Genomic DNA, 15,796 nt, shown 5'->3' on the forward strand with positions numbered 1-15,796 from the left:
TCTGGTTTGTTTTTTAAAATCAATTCATTTTAAAAAAGTTTTGTTGCTTACATGTTTATCTATTCCTAAAGCTTATTCTTTAGCTCAACTCATTTGTTGCTGTGTAGACAGAGCTCAACTGCATTTGCTGGAACGAGGCCAGATGAATAACAAAATTATTGTACTTGTAATGCAAGTAGGGCTTAGTATGATGTACAAAACTCAAGGTAGTTATGATTTCAAGTGAGGAGTGAACAGGAAGAATGGCTGATTTAAATAAAGATTCTGATTTTATGCATTAGAAGGAAGGTGAAGAAAACAGACATATGAACAGCACTGTCTACAAAGGAAGTTTTTTGACAATTTTTTCATAAGATGTCAGCGGATCTTTAGTGATGATAGGGAAAAAAAACCCAAGGCCTAACACAATATCTAGTGTAATACTTCTGACCTTGAGAACAAAGTATCTGAGACATTTTGAGCAATAGCCTCCAATGACTCTCCAAGACGCATTAATATGAGAAGAATTCTGAAGTAAGGAATAGGATCAGAACTGCTGGTCAAAAAAGGCAATTACAATTATTTTATGTGGTGGTAGCATCCAGGGGCCCTCGTCATGTTTGGTACCCCAATGTGAAAGAGCTGTATATAAAAAACACATAAAAGGACTCAGTCCTTGCCTTGAAAATCTTATAATCCATCTTCTCATTAGTTTCCTTAAATCAGAACAGACTTAGTTCTTGTTTACAAGAACTCTTAGTTCATGACTACCCAGGAAGTAAATGTACCCCACACTAGCCCATTGCACAGTATCTGTGTGGACCTTGCAGCCACGCTAAAAATCCCATACTGAGCAGTTTCAAAGCATGGTAGATCAAAGCCCACTAAAAAGTATTAGTGTGCACATCTATACAGTACATGGCAGGATAGTGCCAGATAACTAAGTGTTCCTGTAGACAAGCCCTAAAAGAACAAGCTCTTGCAGATACTGTAAGGCATGTCAGATTAATATTTTGTTTTATAGCTGATGGAGTGGGTTACCACTAAATTGTTCAACTCTAGGCCAGGGTAGAAGCTATTTATAATTGACTGACAGCGCCACCCCACTTCCTTAGGGCTTTTTAAAGTATCTTATACTGAAAAAACCCTTAACTGTTTCCTGTCAGAGCGTCTACTACTGAATCTGTACTGCCAAGAGCAGCATCAGATTAACAAATCAGCAAAAGGATTTTCCCAGTGGGCTCCAAAACTTTATTGCATAGGCCCTAGAACAGACTCCATTATAAAAGTGGGCATTAATATGGGATAGAAGTGGAGTTTCTTAACACAATGGGTGAACAGTATCAAGTCAGAAGAATGTGTTGTGTCTTACCTTATTGCGGTTCGGGGAAAACTTCAGAAAACGCAGCACCACACAACGCTAAAGAAGGGAGAGAGTGGGGTGGGGGGAAATTGTTACATTAGTACTAAAAACAGTATGCTCGTTTACACGTTTAATTTCTAAAAACAAAATTATTAAACAATTCATTTAAACATGAAAGAAAGAAAGGCAAGGTAGGAGATCTCGTGGTTAAAGCACTGAATCGAGATTCAGGCTGGGTACTACTCCCAGCTTTGACAGATTTCCTCTGTGTTCTTGGACACGGCACTCACTCTGCTTCCACTCACCATCTGTAAATTAAGGATAAATTAATCCTTTTTTAATTCCACACTTCACAGGACTGTTCTGATGATAAACTGCTCAGATATTATGGCATTGACCACCACAGAAAAAAAAACAAAACGAAACCAAGTATTTTCTCCATAAATTTTGGCTCCACGTGACATAGTTCTGCTAGAGACCTAGTTGCCTGAAAAATCAGTACATGATTTCAAGATATTCAGAAGATGTCCATTTACAACACTCAAATAGCTGCAACGTTGAAATTCCACCTGGTAATGACACTGAGTTTATGAAAGTGAGCAGGTATAAAGAAAAAAAGTGCCACAGCTTTACAACTAAAAAGTCACATGTGACATATTGGGCAAAATACCGTAGATTTCCAATATGATCCCTCCCTCCAAAACCACAAGTCAAGATTTTTAAGACATGAAGTGAAGTTACTTCAGCATAATATTAATTTTTTTCAATTCTATACAGGAAACCAACACTCACATTCACAAGTTAATCACAGGCAAACTGTATGAAAGTAATAATACACTTGTCCTGGATGAATACTCTCATTTTTAAGAGTTCAAGATGAAAAACAACCGCTAGCCTAATTTAGATTTAGTAAGAAACTGAATTGTAAATAGCTGATTAAAGGTTTAATAAAACACCACTTTCCTTGGAGTTGGGAATTCACCTGAGGAATGCTTGCACTCTCAAAAGTCAGTCCTGCCCCCAAAGAGCTTACAGTCTAAGTAGCCAATCTGCAACACTTACTTTTAGCTGCATTTACTTTTCTTATGTGTTAAGTCCAAAAATGGCAGACTTTGAGGGGAACTAGGGCATCCTAGGAGACAGCCTTTATTACACAAAACTCTGGGGGCCACAGTAGGGGAAAAAATGAATCATTTGTTTTCTGTGGTAAACACTTAGCCACCTAACTTTTAGAAAAGTTCCAACCATATTATATGAGACAAAAAAGGAACTACAAGTGTCATTTGCTCCTATTGATTAAAGTGTGTTGAAAGCAGAAAAGATACCCTGAATGCAAACTGGGGAAGACACTGTTGATTTTGCATCTTTCTGTTATGTTAACTGTAAGTATGTGAAGAAAGTCTCTGGCTATGTTGCAAATAATTTTGTTAATTGTACTTGTATGTGTCCAATTCAAAAGGTGACACCATGGCAAGACAGAACCAAATCTGAGCATTGAAAGCTTTAACTGCATATTGCTGAGTGGGAAAGAGCAATAATTATTTTTAATAAGTAGTGTGAAAAGGAAGAGCACCATGAGGAAGGCAAGATAGATGGGGATGGCAACGCCAAAACACTAAACAACTGAGGTCTGGGTACCAACATTATAGTTAAACCAAAAACAGCCCTTCTGAATTCCAATTTAACTGATCCTAAAAGGGTTCTGATGCTTTGGATTGAAAATTACACTCTTGAAAAAAAAATGTTGTAGATAAATCTAGTATTAAAACAAAATTAACTTGCCTTTGACTACTGTACAGACAAAAATTGCTGTATGGCATTTGTTCATTTCTATAGGTCTGTTAATTTTCTTGATAATGTAAATGTTGGGTTGGAACTTGCATACTGCTTATTTTAAAGTATTACAAGAGTGCTTTCCATGTACAGTTGTCAACTGAAATAAGTCTTTTCCTCCATGTTTTTAAACATTTAGATAAGTGACATGCTGACCATTTCTCCTCAGCAACTTTAATTCAAATCTTACTACTTCTAAGGCATTCATCTCAGATAAGCAGATAGGATAAAAAGAGTTGAACACTAAACAACAGATTTGGAAAGATATCCTGATTTAAAAAAAAAAATTCCTCTTAGCAAATTTGAAGAAAGACAGTGCAACATCCCTTTATGTAACTGAGCTTTGAGAGATGACAATCTGAGGTCACTGTACTTACATTGCAACATCTACTCAACCGTTTAAAACCCAGGTTTTGCAACTTCCATTCTTACAAACAACAGAAATGCAGTTCTGGTAAAGTGGCACACTTTAAAACAAGTAACCCCTTAAAACTGATTTCCAATTTAGTTTCAATAAATCATCATGATAAATAGCTACAAGTTTTCTTACATTCCTTCTATGCAGTCTCAGCAACAAGACAGATTACCAAAAAGGGAAGGTTTAGACTTTGGTAAGTATCCATTAACTCACATGAATTCCCATCTACTATGAAGTTACTTTCATCCTAATGCCCATCCTAATATGGCACTGATATTCTAATTATTTGATCAAATTTGTTCCCTCCTGTTACTTACTTAATATATTTCATTAAAGAAGGCAACTTCCAAGAGGTAGTAGTACACAGATGAAAAAATGTTATAGCAAAGGAAAAATGTGCTGGTTTTCGAAGGATTAGAGCACAAAGGAAAACTTTGATAAGGTGTACGAACAATGTCACCTATTGAATGAAATCTCTTATGTGGCACCCATTCTTGTAACTGATTTGAATGTTCAACCAGGAGGATATTGAAAATGAAATATCTCAGACAATGTACTTACCTGGATACAACAGAACTAGACTTAAACTAAGTGGGAAGTGATTATTATTCAGGATTTCAAGCACAAAGCCAACAAGACTAATCTTTTCTAAAACCTCTTCTCTGCATTCATCTTACACAGGAAATGGTACTTAAAAGGTAACACCCTTCCATGCATGCACATAAGAGAAAGTGACTTTTCATGAAAGGACCACGGACTCAGTTTACTAAAATGTCCAGGCCAGACACACAGAAAAATGTGGGCCATGAAATAAAGTGGACCAGAATAAAATAAATGCAATGAGAAAGGTAAATACAGTGTGCTATATATTAAAAAGTCTCAGGTCTCCCCTTCAAGCAGTAGGAGGTAGCAAAATAATTTTGGGCTTCTCCACACAGAGAAGTTGTACCACATTAATTATAACTACATAGGAACACTTAATGTGACACAACTTCACCAGTGTGGATGCAATAGTGATATAAAAGGTGGTTTATATCACCATAGCTATTCCCATATGGAAATGGAAATAAGCTACGCAGGTCAAAGGCAATATATATATATATATATATATATAAAGGCAATATATATATATGGTGTGTGTCTGTAATAGGTGCTATGTTGGTATAACTTTCAGTTTTGGGTGTTAAGGTCAGGGATATTAGGGGAGATAAGTGATAACTGGACCGTGGGCAGGATGATAGCCAGGAATAACAAGTAACTAGGTAAATAAACAATACTCTGTTGTCTTCTCATTTAAAAAAAAAAAAAAAAAAAGAGAGACATAGGAAGGATAAATGTAGGTAAGGAGTCCCATTCATGTCTGGAATAGCCAGTGAGGTGAGAAAGTGTGTGCGCTCAATTTTGCCTTATGTGTATGTGCAGTATGTAGCACAATAGGGCCTCAAACCTAATTAGGCCTTCTGTGCTGTAATATAATAGAAATAAAAAATACCTGCTCTTTCAGCCAGTCTGAAATTATGTGTGTCTGCATACTGGGTGCTCTTACATTAAAAGATTACTCACCTAATGAGGGTGAAGTAGGTGGACTGAAGAATAGCTTTGCCTTTCGCTTGCACTATCCAGAGAGAATGTTGAAAGGAAAGACTTCTCAGGAAAAACTAACAGTGTACCAAGTAAGATGTTACAAAAGAATCTATGCAGTGAAAGTGAGTTATGGACTGACACAGAGGAGAAACAAGACAAGACAGATTAAAGTGGTTTTAAAGGGTTGTTTTGTTTGTTTAGGCCAGGTCTACACTACAGAATTAGATTGATATAAGGCAGCTTACATTGACCTAATTTTAGTGTCTACACTACAGGGTTGCTCTCACCGACGTAAGTCCCCCACTATACCGACCTAATAACTCCACCTCCATGAGAGGCACAGCGCTTAGGTAGATGTGGTTAGGGCGAGACAGCGTCTGCACAGACACTGCGTTACTTACATCACCTGTCAGAGGGGCTCCACATGGAGCCCACAGCCTGGGCAGAAATGCTCATAGCTATGAGCTCCACGCAGCAATGACAGCTCAAGCTGTCAGCCCCTACACTGCCCCACTTAAGTTGGTGCAAGCACTCCTGGTGAGGATGCACGCCACCAGCAGCAGGAGGGTACTGCGTACATGAAAAAACGCAGTAATTACTGCAGTGGCTGTACATCGACTTAACATAGGTCGACTTAATTGTCGACTGTAGGGGACAAGGCTTTACTCTCTGATGTGCAGAGAGATAGCACTGGCAGAGAACACCATATAACAAACAATCCCATAATAAAATTAGCCCTCTTATTAAAGATAAAAACCCCAACTATCCTGGTATTTCTACACAAATGCACACCCCGCCAAACTAAGTAAGCAGATGCCAACCCTCCCTATGTTGGAGCTGACAAGTTTTAAGAGAGATTCTGTACAGCTAGACTAAAGTAATCAACAAGAGCAGAAACAAGTGATCCCTGCTGATCTCTACACAATGCTTACATAGTTCTGATAAAACATCCAATCATTTTAATGGAAAGGTTTCCAACTGCAAAACATTCTAGACTCTGAATACTTTGGCAGCATACAAGAAGCTTGATCAAATATAAGAGTTTGACATTGAATACATAGGCCTGGTCTGCACTTCAAGGTTAGGTCAAATTTAACCGTGTTAAGTCGATTTTAAAATGAAGCGTCTACACAACTGACCTAAAGGGCTCTTAAAATCGACTGCTATACTCCTCCCTGACAAGTGGAGTAGTGCTAAAATTGACCTTCCTGGATCAAATTTGGGGTAGTGTAGATGCAGCGCTGTGCAATTCGATGGTATCAGCCTCCAGGAGCTATCCCAGAGTGTTCCAATGTGACCGCTCTGGACAGCACTTTCAACTCCAATGCACTAGCCAGATACACATGAAAAGCACCGGGAACTTTTGAATTTCATTTCCTGTTTGGTCAGCGTGGCGAGCTCAGCAGAACAGGTGACCATGCAGTCCCAGAATCACAAACGAGCTCCAGCATGGAGCAAACGAGAGACACTTGATCTGACTGCTGCATGGGGAGAAGAATCTGTTAGGCAGAACTCTGATCCAGCAGAAAAAAATGCCGATATATATGCCAAAATCGCAAACAGTATGGTGGACATAGGCTATACCAGGGACAAACAGCAGTGCCACATGAAAATTATGGAGATCAGGCAAGCCTACCAAAAGACAAAGGAGGCAAATGGTCGCTCCCCCCCAGACATGCTGCTTCTATGATCAGCTGAATGGCATTCTAGGGGGGGGACCCTACTAGTACCCCACCACTCTCTGTGGACACCTGCAAGGTGGCAGCCTCATGCAACACGGAGGAGGAGAATGCGCAGCAGGCAACTGGAGAATCTCTTCTCCCAAGCAGTCAGGACCTTTTGCTCACCCTGGAGCCAATACCCTCCCAGGGCATATTGTTCATGGACCCTGAAGGTAGAGAAGGCACCTCTGGTGAATGCACATTTGTAACACTACAGGGGTTAAAAAGTTGTTTTTAATGTTTGACTTGCCCTGAACAATTGGGAGGCATTTGAAGCCAGTACAGCTACTGGAAAAGTCTGTTAGCTTGTCTGGGGATGGAGAAGGAATCCTCCAAGGACATCTCCATGAAGCTCTCCTGGAGGTACTCTGAAAACCTTTGCAGAAGGTTTCTGAGGAGGGCTGCCTCATTTTGTCCTCCACTGTAGAACACTTTACTAAGCCAGTAGCAAGTGGTCTGGAATCACTGCAGCACAAAGCATGGCAGCAAATGATCCTGGTGTTCCGGTCACATTCATGCAACATTCGATCTTTATCTTTCTGTGTCAGTGTCAGGACAGGGATATCATTCATGGTCACCTGGTTGAAAAAGGGGAATTTCTGTAAGGGACCAATAATCCCATCTGTTTGGTGATCCCCAACACATTGGACCCTGGTCATGCTGGGCTGTTTGCGCTTGGCTAAAAGAGATCATCCCGGAGAATAGCCACACCGGGGGGGGGGGGGGGAGAGGGTGCTGCTACACATCCACCCCAAAACCACAGCCCCTCCTTTTAAATGGCAAACCCATCTGGCATTGGTTGCTATGGGAAAGAAGGGCGTTGCTGTTTGAAACCATTCCCCCATGTTATGAACGCAGAAGAAGCCAACCCCACATACCCTTTGGCTTACCATGGCTGCCTGGAAACTGAATTCTGTTGCCCAGCAGCATGTGATGTGTCACCACACCAGCAAGCGCGCAATATAAAAAAAGGCAAAAAGCGACCTTGTACCTGAAACATGCACTGTCTGCTGTGAATTGCTTGATTCACTGTGAAAGTCTCCCTTTTATTCTCAGACATGTATATTCTTAAAAATCTACTCTCCTTTCCCCCCCACCCCGCAAGCTGCAAATGTTTCTATGCTCCCCACTCCGTCCCTGAGGTATCACAGATTAGAAGGCGGAAAAAAACGCACTCGAGATGACATGTTTTCAGAGCTCATGCAATCCTCCCGAACTGAGAGGGCACAGCTGAATGCATGGAAGCATTTGGTGGCAGAGGCCAGAAAAGCATACAGTGAACATGATCGGAACACCCAGGAGGAGATGCTGAAGCTAACAGGGGAGCAAACGGACACGATGAGGCATCTGGTAGAGCTGCAGGAAAGGCAACTAGAGTACAGACCCCGGATGCATCCATTGTGTAACCGCCTACCCTCCTCGCCAAGTTCCATATCCTCCTCACCCAGACGCCTAAGAATGCAAGGGGAGGGGGAGGCTCCAGGCACCCTGCCACTCAACTCCAGGGGATGGCCCAAGCAACAGAAAGCTGTCATTCAAACAGCTTTGATTTGTAGCGTGGCTACAATAAGCAACGTGGCCTTGTCCTTCCTTCCTCTCCCAGCCCACCCCCTTTACATACCCAGGCTAACTTTTACTAGCCAGCATTGTCAGAGATCACAAGTTTTTTTTTTTAATAAATAAAGAATGAATGGATTCAGAATAGGGACTTTCTTTCCTGTGACAGCTGTGGTCGAAAGCGGGGAGGGGGATTGGATTACAGGGAAGGACATTCACCAAAGGGGATGGGTTTGCATCAAGGAGAAACACACACAACTGTCACACCGTAGCCTGGTCAGTCATGAAACTTTTTCAAAGCCTCTCCGATATGCAGCGCACTTCGGTGTGCTCTTATAATTGCCTTGGTATCTGGCTGTTCAAAATAGGCCGCCAGGCGACTTGCCTCAACCTCCCATCCCACCATAATTGTCTCCCCCTTACTCTCACAGACACTATGGAGCACACAGCAATAACAATGGGAATATTGCTTTCATTGAGGTCAAACCTACTCAGCAAACTGCACCAGCGCCCCTTTAAATGTCCAAAGGAACATTCTACCACCATTCTGCACTTGCTCAGCCTATAGTTGAACTGCTCCTTACTGCTGCCAGGCTGCCTGTGTACAGCTTCATGAGCCATGGGAGCAAGGGGTAGGATGGGTCCCCAAGGATAACCATTAGCATTTCAACATCCCCAACAGTAATTTTCTGGTCTGGGAAGAAAGTCCTTCTTGTAGCTTTCTGGACAGTCCGGAGCTCCGAAAGATGCAAGCGTCATGCACCTTTCCCCAACCATCCCACGCTGATGTCGGTGAAACGGCCCTTGTGATCCACCAGTGCTCGCAAAACCATCGAGAAGTATCCCTTGCGTTTTACGTACTGTTTGGCAAGGTGGTCCGGTGCCAAGATAAGGATATGCGTTCCATCTATTGCCCCACCACAATTAAGGAACCCCACTGCAGCAAAGCCATCCACTATGACCTGCACATTTCCCAGAGTCATTACCCTTCTTAGCAGAAGGGTATTGATTGCCCTGGTTATTTGGATCACAGCAGCCCCTACGGTAGATTTGCCCACTCCGAGTTGATTCCTGACTGACCATTAGCAGTCAGGCGTTGCAAGCTTTCACAGGGCTACCCCCACTTGCTTCTCAACTGTCAGGGCAGGTCTCATCTTGGTATTCCTGCGCTTCAGGGCAGGAGAAAGCAATTCACAAAGTTCCATGAAAGTGGCCTTATGCATCTGAAAGTTTTGCAGCCACTGGGAATCATCCATAGAATATCAGGGTTGGAAGGGACCTCAGGAGGTCATCTAGTCCAACCCCCTGCTCAAAGCAGGGCCAATCCCCAACTAAATCATCCCAGCTACGGCTTTGTCAAGCCTGACCTTAAAAACTTCTAAGGAAGGAGCTCCACCAGCTCCCTAGATAACGCAATACTATGCAGTCCCACCAGTCTGTGCTTGTTTGCTGGGCCCAGAATTGGTGTTCCACTGTATCAACATGCCCCAATGCCGCCATGATGTCCCAATTGCCACATCCCGTGCTTTCAAGAACGTCTGCGTCCATGTCCTCCTCACAATCTTACTCATGCTGGCGGCTCCTAGCCAGGCTCTGCATATACTGCACGATAACGCGCAAGGTATTTAAAACGCTCACAAAAGCAGTGCGCAGCTGAGCATGCTCCATGCTTGCCACGCTACGGCGTCTGCATGGATAACCCAAGAAAAAAGGCGCGAAATGATTGTTTGCCGTTGCTTTCAAGGGGGGAGGGAGGGGAGACTGACGACATGTACCCAAAACCACCCGGGATAATGCTTTTGCCCCATCAGACATTGGGAGTTTAACCCAGAATTCCAATGGGCAGCAGGGACTGCGAGTTGCTACCCACAGTCCACCACTCCTTGAGTCGATGTTAGCCACAGTTTTGAGGACATACTCCACCAACCTAATGCGCTTAGGGGGACATGCACAATCGACTGCATAAGATCGCTTACTAAAGATCGACTTCTATAAAATCGACCTAATTTCGTAGTATAGACATGCCCATATACTTGTATGCAAGGGATGTAGAAATAATTTATTCTGTTTATTCTAAGTATGGCAGAATAAAACTTGTTTATTCAGGATATCAAATGTGGTTGTTTCTATTCTAGGACTTGTGAATGTAAATATCACATTTGTATGAATAAATACGAAATGGAACCCACATCTGTGACATCAACTTTCTTTTAAAATGAAGGGTTTATGCTAATAATTGTTACTGCAAAACTCAAAAGCAAAGGTGCCAACCAGAATTCAGAAATTGTGAATTTCTTGCTTTTCACATTATCATAATGTTAAAGGACTGAAGCAACTGACCTATTTTCCTAATATTAAGGGAAAAGCACTGAATTTGTTTCTGCAACAAGAGAACTGGAAATAATGCAGAACTCCGAAGTTCTTCTTCCTAGCTGCACTGTGAAATTGAAATAGGAGCCACATTTTGAATAAAATACGAGTTACTAGCATAGTCTTAAGTGTTATAGTGTTATTGCATGATTTAAAACAAAATATAGTAGCAAAGCATTCAATAAAATTTGAGTACTTGGGTACTGTAGTATAAACTTAAAATAAAAAGTTGCTAGAGTTTCTTTTCTGCTTACTTACCTTTGAGATACCATTAATGTTAAATCTGGTCTCACCTATTCCTGCTGGAGGACCTGTTGGGATTCTCAAAGGATGTACACTGTTCAGGGTGAATAAAAATCAATGATTTAAAAAAAAAAATTTTTTGATAAAATGCTTTTTGAGAAAAAAAATCTGTCTAAAGATAGATATACATTATAGCTCAAAGATATCTTGTCAGAATAGGGATTATAAAATTTTAATTCTATAGTACTAGGCAATATATTCATGTAATTAATGTTTAAGAAAAGTTTTGTAAAGGAGTTCCAATAGTTCATGGATTAGGGACCCAACCTTATGGGGGGGGGGGAATCCAGGGGCTTCTGTATAGATTAATCTTTCTCTTTACTCAATGGGACTCAATGCTTAGTCTAGAAGATACCATCAGAGATGCCTAGTTTTGCAGTTCTCAAACTGTGGATGTGTCTCTCCAGAGGTAACACTCTTGCTAACAGCAAAAAAGTGTTTTAAAAAAAAACCAAACAAAAACACAAATAATATACAGAGGTGAGAAATAACAGACCTCAACCCAATTGTCCCTCTGCAAGTTTCTGTACACAGAGTCAATCCCTTACCTCTCTCTAAAAGTGCAAAGTTTCAAAAAGTTCAATGAAAAGAAGGTTGTTGGGGACAGAATAAATCTGGACAAGGAAAAGAAGTCTGGAGATAAAAGTGAGAAGGGAGGGACAGGCAGCAGAAACAAAAGTGAAACTGTTTGAGCAGCACATTCCAGAAGTCTTGAGGTCTTTCTGAGTGTATCCTTCATTGATTTGAGATCTACCGTACCATTTTCTCACTAGAAAGGAAAACCTAAAATGGCAGCAGACCATAAGAGAGACCCAGTGTGGATCTCATCCATCTCTTGAGTTGTGAAGAATATGTATTAAGGTTATAACAACCAACAAGAATGCACTTTTATATAGAAATCCATGATTAAATCAAGTCTTCCTGACTAGTGATTTAAATCAAATCCACCCTGATACTGTTAACTCTTAAAACTTAATTGACAGGGCTAAGTTGTTAAATCTTTAACAAAGTCTTTTCACAAAAGTGTTAATAATTTTGTTTTCCTTAGCTATTTAACTGCCAATAAAAACTGAAGTTTAAGCACTCTTAACCATAATTTCCTTCTCCCAGTGATCAGTCTCTTCTGATGTCATTCATCTAGTTCACCAGTCACAGCATCTTCAAGACTTGATAGACCAGCCATAAAGTGGAGATTTTCATAGGCACAAATGGGAGTTGGGCACCTTAAGGGCTTGTCTTGGACTTAACTCATGTGGTATGAAAACTCTTTGTAAAAAAAAAAAAAAAAAAAAAAAGCGCGCCCCAGTAGTCATTTACACCTTTGAAAATTACCTCTTAAATTTATTACGTATTATTCTATTAGAAAAAAAATCTCAGATTCCTAAAGATGTTTTTTAGCACTTTTTTTACACATCAAAAAGCAACAAAAATGTGTATGGATGATGCCATTTTTCTTTAAGGTTACTGTTAATACGAGATAAATATATGAGGATTGCACCATACAACGCAAGTACATAAAAACAGCCATACTGGGTCAGACCAAAGGCCCACCTAGCCCAGTATCCTGTCTTCTGACAGTGGCCAATGCCAGGTGCCCCAGAGGGAATGAACAGAACAGGTAATCAAGTGATCCATCCAGTCACCCATTCCCAGCTTCTGGCAAACAGAGGCTAGGGACACCATCACTGCTAATAGCCATTGATGGACCTATGCTTCATGAATATATCTTGTTCTCTTTTGAACCCTGTTATAGTCTTGGCCTTTACAGCATCTTCTGGCAAGGCGTTCCACAGGTTGACTGTGTGTTGTGTGAAAAAATACTTACTTTTTTTGTTCGTTTTAAACCTGCTGTCTATTAATTTCATTTGGTGGCTCCTAGTTCTTGTGTTATTAGAAGGAGTAAATAATACTTTACTTTCTCCACACCAGTCATGATTATATAGACGTCAATCCTATCTCCCCTTAGTCGTCTCTTTACCAAGCTGAAAAGTCCCAGTCTTATTAATCTCTCCTCATATGGAAGCCATTCCATACTCCTAATCATTTTTGTTGCCTTTTTCTGAACCTTTTCCAATTCCAGTATATCTTTTTTGAGATGGGGTGACCACACCTGCACACAGTATTCAAGATGTGGGCGTACCATAGATTTACATAAAGGCAGTATGATATTTTCTGTCTTGTTATCTATCCCTTTCTTAATAAGAAAAGGAGTACTTGTGGCACCTTAGAGACTAACAAATTTATTAGAGCATAAGCTTTCGTGAGCTACAGCTCACTTCATCGGATGCATTTGGTGGAAAAAACAGAGGAGAGATTTATACACACACACACAGAGAACATGAAACAATGGGTTTATCATACACACTGTAAGGAGAGTGATCACTTAAGATAAGCCATCACCAACAGCGGGGGGGGAAGGAGGAAAACCTTTCATGGTGACAAGCAGGTAGGCTAATTCCAGCAGTTAACAAGAATATCAGAGGAACAGTGGGGGGTGGGGTGGGGGGGAGAAATACCATGGGGAAATAGTTTTTACTTTGTGTAATGACTCATCCATTCCCAGTCTCTATTCAAGCCTAAATTAATTGTATCCAGTTTGCAAATTAATTCCAATTCAGCAGTCTCTCGTTGGAGTCTGTTTTTGAAGCTTTTTTGTTGAAGGATAGCCACTCTTAGGTCTGTGATCGAGTGACCAGAGAGATTGAAGTGTTCTCCAACTGGTTTTTGAATGTTATAATTCTTGACGTCTGATTTGTGTCCATTCATTCTTTTACGTAGAGACTGTCCAGTTTGGCCAATGTACATGGCAGAGGGGCATTGCTGGCACATGATGGCATATATCACATTGGTAGATGCGCAGGTGAACGAGCCTCTGATAGTGTGGCTGATGTGGATTGTCTGGCTATGTAGACTCCCTCCTCAGGCCCTTCGTTACCAGCACTCCCAGCTATCTTCGAGACACCACCGATTTCCTGAGGAAACTACAGTCCATTGGTGATCTTCCTAAAAACACCATCCTAGCCACTATGGATGTAGAAGCCCTCTACACCAACATTCCACACAAAGATGGACTACAAGCCGTCAGGAACAGTATCCCCGATACTGTCACGGCTAACCTGGTGGCTGAACTTTGTGACTTTGTCCTGACCCATAACTATTTCACATTTGGTGACAATGTATACCTTCAAATCAGCGGCACTGCGATGGGTACCCGCATGGCCCCACAGTATGCCAACATTTTTATGGCTGACTTAGAACAACGCTTCCTCAGCTCTTGTCCCCTAATGCCCCTACTCTACTTGCGCTACATTGATGACATCATCATCATCTGGACCCATGGAAAAGAAGCTCTTGAGGAATTCCACCATGATTTCAACAATTTCCATCCCACCATCAACCTCAGCCTAGACCAGTCCACACAAGAGATCCACTTCCTGGACACTACAGTGCTAATAAGCGATCGTCACATAAACACCACCCTATATAGGAAACCTACTGACCGCTATTCCTACCTACATGCCTCTAGCTTTCATCCAGATCATACCACTCGATCCATTGTCTACAGCCAAGCGCTACGATATAACCGCATTTGCTCCAACCCCTCAGACAGAGACAAACACCTACAAGATCTCTATCATGTATTCCTACAACTACAATACCCACCTGCTGAAGTGAAGAAACAGACTGACAGAGCCAGGAGAGTACCCAGAAGTCACCTACTACAGGACAGGCCCAACAAAGAAAACAACAGAACGCCACTAGCCATCACCTTCAGCCCCCAACTAAAACCTCTCCAACGCATCATCAAGGATCTACAACCTATCCTGAAGGACGAGCCATCACTCTCTCAGATCTTGGGAGACAGACCAGTCCTTGCTTACAGACAGCCCCCCAATCTGAAGCAAATACTCACCAGCAACCACACACCACACAACAGAACCACTAACCCAGGAACCTATCCTTGCAACAAAGCCCGTTGCCAACTCTGTCCACATATCTATTCAGGGGATACAATCATAGGGCCTAATCACATCAGCCACACTATCAGAGGCTCGTTCACCTGCGCATCTACCAATGTGATATATGCCATCATGTGCCAGCAATGCCCCTCTGCCATGTACATTGGCCAAACTGGACAGTCTCTACGTAAAAGAATGAATGGACACAAATCAGACGTCAAGAATTATAACATTCAAAAACCAGTTGGAGAACACTTCAATCTCTCTGGTCACTCGATCACAGACCTAAGAGTGGCTATACTTCAACAAAAAAGCTTCAAAAACAGACTCCAACGAGAGACTGCTGAATTGGAATTAATTTGCAAACTGGATACAATTAATTTAGGCTTGAATAGAGACTGGGAATGGATGAGTCATTACACAAAGTAAAACTATTTCCCCATGGTATTTCTCCCTCCCACCCCACCCCCCACTGTTCCTCTGATATTCTTGTTAACTGCTGGAATTAGCCTACCTGCTTGTCACCATGAAAGGTTTTCCTCCTTTCCCCCCCCTGCTGTTGGTGATGGCTTATCTTAAGTGATCACTCTCCTTACAGTGTGTATGATAAACCCATTGTTTCATGTTCTCTGTGTGTGTGTGTGTATATATAAATCTCTCCTCTTTTTTTTCCACCAAATGCATCCGATGAAGTGAGCTGTAGCTCACG

General features: G+C 41.5%; 1 protein-coding gene across 3 annotated transcripts in view; it reads right to left on the reverse strand.

The window, feature by feature from the left end:
• IPPK (inositol-pentakisphosphate 2-kinase) overlaps positions 1-15,796 on the reverse strand; it is a 108,083-nt gene that overhangs the window by 61,474 nt on the left and 30,813 nt on the right. For all 3 annotated transcript variants that reach the window (XM_038410690.2, XM_038410693.2, XM_043518842.1), the window contains exon 2: positions 1,352-1,399. In XM_038410690.2, the coding sequence (XP_038266618.1) occupies positions 1,352-1,399 (48 nt within the window). The remainder of the gene's footprint in view (positions 1-1,351; positions 1,400-15,796) is intronic.

Source organism: Dermochelys coriacea, chromosome 7 (assembly GCF_009764565.3).
Source record: "Dermochelys coriacea isolate rDerCor1 chromosome 7, rDerCor1.pri.v4, whole genome shotgun sequence".
NCBI lineage: Eukaryota > Metazoa > Chordata > Testudines > Dermochelyidae > Dermochelys > Dermochelys coriacea.